The sequence below is a fragment of the Coloeus monedula genome (assembly GCF_965178545.1).
Source record: "Coloeus monedula genome assembly, chromosome: 14".
Taxonomy (NCBI): Eukaryota; Metazoa; Chordata; class Aves; order Passeriformes; family Corvidae; genus Coloeus; species Coloeus monedula.
In genome coordinates this window covers 5,588,212-5,592,557 of record NC_138794.1, presented here as the reverse complement: position 1 = coordinate 5,592,557, position 4,346 = coordinate 5,588,212, and the positions used below count along the sequence as shown (strand labels likewise).

The 4,346-nt window shown below is 63.3% G+C and overlaps 1 protein-coding gene across 1 annotated transcript; it reads right to left on the bottom strand.

The window, feature by feature from the left end:
• Positions 1-221: 221 nt before the first annotated feature.
• HAPLN3 (hyaluronan and proteoglycan link protein 3) lies at positions 222-2,822 on the bottom strand (the record flags this gene model as incomplete). The annotated part of the gene is made up of 4 exons (XM_082290385.1): positions 222-502; positions 682-984; positions 2,091-2,462; positions 2,696-2,822. 4 exons carry the CDS (start codon positions 2,820-2,822, stop codon positions 222-224), a joined length of 1,083 nt encoding a protein of 360 aa, XP_082146511.1.
• Positions 2,823-4,346: the final 1,524 nt, after the last annotated feature.

The window sequence follows — 4,346 nt, the reverse complement described above, 5'->3', positions numbered from 1 at the left end:
TCCCACACTGCCCAGCTGGCAGCCACCCCAAGCAGCTGCATGTGCCAGCTGCTGAGCGAGACGTGGAAAATATAAAGGAAGGAAACAAAACAAAACAAAAAGAAACCTCCCCCCATCCCACCTCCCCCCAGTCACCCCCAAAACAGCCCTTGGAAATGCCCAACACTGGGCACTGGCAGGCTGGAAACATCCTTCGTCCAAGAAGGATCCCTCCCGGCTCCTTATCTCTCCTTGTAGCAGAAGACCCCGAACCTGCCCTTGCTGGGGAAGCCGAAGCTGCGGACGCCGGGCTCCGCGGGGCCACAGTTGGCCCGGGGCGTGACGATGGGGTAGCGGACACTGCCATCTGCCAGCCAGCCGGCACTGCAGCGGTCCAGCCCCAGGAACTTCCAGGCGGAGTAGAGCTGCCCCACCCGGGCGATCTCGGCCCCTGCATCCTGGCAGCTCTGCTTGGCCTCCTCCAACGTCATCCCAGCCAGGCGGTCCAGGTAGAAAACCTCTCCTAGGAGGGAGAGTGGAGAGTGAGAGGGGAGCATCAGTGCTGAGCATCATCCCGAGCATCCCCACCTGGGGCATCGCTGCCTGGAACCACCCCATCCAGGCCAAGTCCTGTGCCCTAAGAGGGAGGGATGCACTGCACCTTCCCCAGGATCCCAGCCCCATCCCTGGCCCAGAACTCACCTTTGAGGGCAGAGGAGAAGCAGAAGGCATCAAAGCGGTGCAGGTGCCGGTGGCGCGGGCCGTAGCTGCGGATGCCCGGGGCGAGGTGCACACCCCCGCAGGGCTTGCGGGGCAGGCGGATGGGGTACTGCACCGTGCCATCGGCCAGCCAGCCCGCGTTGCACCAGTCCAGCCCCTCGCTCCACGCCTGGAAGAGCTGGTTAAAATTGGCGAGGATGGCACCCTGGTCCCGGCACACTTGCTCGGCTTCGTGGAAGTTGAGCCTGTACTGCCCGCGGGGAGGCTGGTAGGGGAACACGATGCCTGGAGGCAGATGGGACACTCAGCTGGCTCCGTGGGCAACCCACCCAACCCGAGTCCAGCCCCAGCAGAAGCCACAGGGGTCCCTGACCCATGTCAAATTCAGGCTCTGGGACAGGCACCACCTCAATGTGGCAGAGACAACGCTCAGGCACGCAGGGAGGGGGCTGCTCCGGACATGCAGGCGCCAGCAGCGAGTTGCCAGCGACATCTGGTGGCACAGGGACACACGGGCTCGGTCCTGGGGACAAGGACCCCCTCATGGGGACAGCACCTGCATGTACAGGGATGCACAGACTATCATGGGGATGCAGGGACCACCACCACGGGGCTGTACAGACCACGGGCCTGGGAACACACAGACAGTGGTCGGGGGGCATGGACCACCCCTGCAGGGATGGAGAGATCATTGTCTCTGGGATGCACAGGCTTCAGGAACAGGGAGACAAGGACCAGCAACGTGGGGACATATGGGCCATGATCCCAGGGGACACATGGACCACCAACATGGGGATGATGCCGTGGGGATGGATGGACCACAGAACCATGGGCATCACCACCATGGACACAGCCACAAGGACCGGTGGGGACGAGTCACTGTGGGAGGCAGGGTCCAGGGATCAAAGGGGTGGGGCAGGGACAAGCAATGGGGACATTTCCATAGCTCTGAGCTCAAAAGCAATGTCAGGGCTGAGTCAGGTCCCTCATGACAAGTGAGCAAGAGAGGCTGGACCAGTCACCAAGGTTCATCACAAGATGCATTGGGATATCCAGAGCTGGGAGGGGAGGGGACGCCTGTACATAATGCAGCACAGTGGGAAGATGGGTGGGTAAAGGCAGGAAATGCTGCAGCCATGGGGTCACTCCCAACTCTGACTCCAAAAGCACCCTTGGTGTCCCAGCTGGGGAGACAGCTCTGGGCTCACTCACTCCTGAAACCCCAGAGCCAGACAGCCTAAGCCACTGCCCCATCACACCAAGCATCCCAGCCCCTTTCTACCCATGATCAAGCTCCCCAAGCCCCCTGCCTTGCTATGTCCTCAAAGGAGAAGGTGCCACAGGAAGGCCAGGCTCACTGGCTTAGAGCCATGGTCCCCAGCATGCCCCACCTTGCAGCCGGAGGTCCACGACATCGCTCTCATCCTCCAGCCCGTCGATGACCTCACAGCGGTATTTGCCGTCGTCCTTCAAGCGCACATCGCTGATGACCAGCGAGGCCTCGTGCCGGCTGGCCTGACGGATGTGAGCACGGCCCTTGAAGTCCCCGAAGGCCACGTGGGTCTTGCCTATGGCCACCATCACATCCTGCTCTTTGGTGTAGTCGTCCCGCAGCTTGGACCACTTGATGCGGATTTTGCGCTTAGGTCCCATGTCGGGCTCATAGCGATAGTGGCAGGGCAGGGTGACATTGGCACCATTGTAGCTGTAGACAGGGTCTTTGGAGGTTTCCACCACCAGTTTGGCTCCATTGAAGTAATCCACTGGGGGCAAGAAAGAACGTGTGATGGGCAGGTCAGGATCCAGGGCTGGGCAGCATCCCCAAACCTTCCCTCCAGCCACCACCTCTTCTACCATGAGCATCCCCCAAGCATCTCTGGAGCATTCCCGCCTGCTCCTCTGGGCCCCACATCCCACCAAGTGATGAGTCTCCAACCCACCCAGAGGCAGGGGGGTACTTCAGCCTCCTGCAACAACCTGCCTGTCCCCGATATACCTTTGTCCTGCCCGTTGTCATTGTCATTCATGATGTGGTTGTAGTAGAAGCCGTTGTAGAAGGGGCGGTAGGAGCCACTGGCCAGGCGCAGCAGGGTGGCCTTCAGGAGGAGTGGGAGCAGCAGCATGGCTGGGAAGCGAGGCTGAACCCTGAGCCTGGGCTGCAGAGGGGGAAAGGGCTGCTGGAACACCCCCAAATAGCCCGGAGCAAGCCAGCACTGCCTGGCAGTGGTGCCAAGCAAGGAGAGGGGTGGGAAGAGCCGGCAGAGCAGCTCGCCTGCCCGCAGGGGAGAGTGCAGGCAACCTGAGCCGTGCCCCCAGACCCGCCCCCCAGCCGGTGTTCCCAGACCCCTCCATCCTCATCCTCCCGCCTGGCTCACACCACACACCCCCACATTCACCGCTGCTGCCCACTGGGGGGGTGCCCATTGGGGGGTGCCCATTGCAGGGAGCGCCTGGCCCACAGGGGAGTGCTGAGACCAAGTCAGGGACAGGGTACCTGGAGAAACGGGATCCCAGGGTGTCCTTTGAACAGGGAGCACTGGGAAAACATCACGTAAGGGTGCAGGGGGAGAGAAGTGGCTGAGCTCCACTGTAAAGCAGCAAGCTCGGTTTACAGAGGCAGCCGAGCGTGCAACCCGACCAAGGAGGGAGGGAGAGAGCTCGGGCTGCCTCTGATGTCCCGGCTCCGGACAAAGCACGGCAGCACTCGCCGTCCTGGCCAAGGAACCCTTAGTCCTACCCAGGGCTGCCGCTCTGTGTCACAGACATGGCTGGCACCGACCCCATGCAACACATTTGGCTCCCAAAGAATGTCCCAATCTCCCAGGGGAGGGGGGCAGCCTGGCTGCCCCACAGCACCAGAAACGTGCACCGTCCCCAGCTCTGGGGGCCAGGACACCCAAGGGTTCCCTGCACGGGGGTCACCCAGGGTGCTACCAGCAGAATTGGCTACTTGTGAGCATTCCCGGAGCCGGCAGAGGGGGCCCGGCACCCGGCAAGCCTCCGGCAGACCCCTTCCAGCACCGCGGGGGGGGGGGGGGAGTCTGACATCTGTGCCCTGCTTAGACAAGGCTTACGAGTGCCTGCAAACACACCCCGGGCCAGGGGGCTGTGGGAGAGCAGATGCTCAACCCCGGAAGGGTCCAGTACAGGTTACGGTGGTGCTCTCTGGGCTCCGGGGCGTGAAACCGGCTGCTCTCACTACAGGTTGCTCAATCCCGGACTCTCCTCTGCAGTCAGTGCCACTGCCCACCGTGGGGTGCAGCCACATTTGCCACCCACTGGGGCCAGCAGAGCCGGTGCCCGAGGACGCAGGGAGCACCCGCTGGAGCGGCAGCACAGCCCCGGGAGCCGGCGCTGCTGGCACCGGAGCGGCGGGGACACCGCCACGTGCTGCCCATGCGCCGCAGGGTGGGCTCGACGCACGGCAGCTCCACACCTCGGGCTGCAGGGCCCTGGTGCCCCTGTACCCCAATGCCTGCTGACCCCCCCCCCCCCCCCTAGAACCCAGCGTTGCAGGGACGTGCAGCGGGCCCAGCGCTCTCGACTGCAGCGCCGTGAGCATCGTGCTGCAGCACCCAGCACAGCGATGCCTGGCACCTTCCACAGTGATGCCCGGCTCCCTCCGTGGCAATGCCATCCCCCCCTGC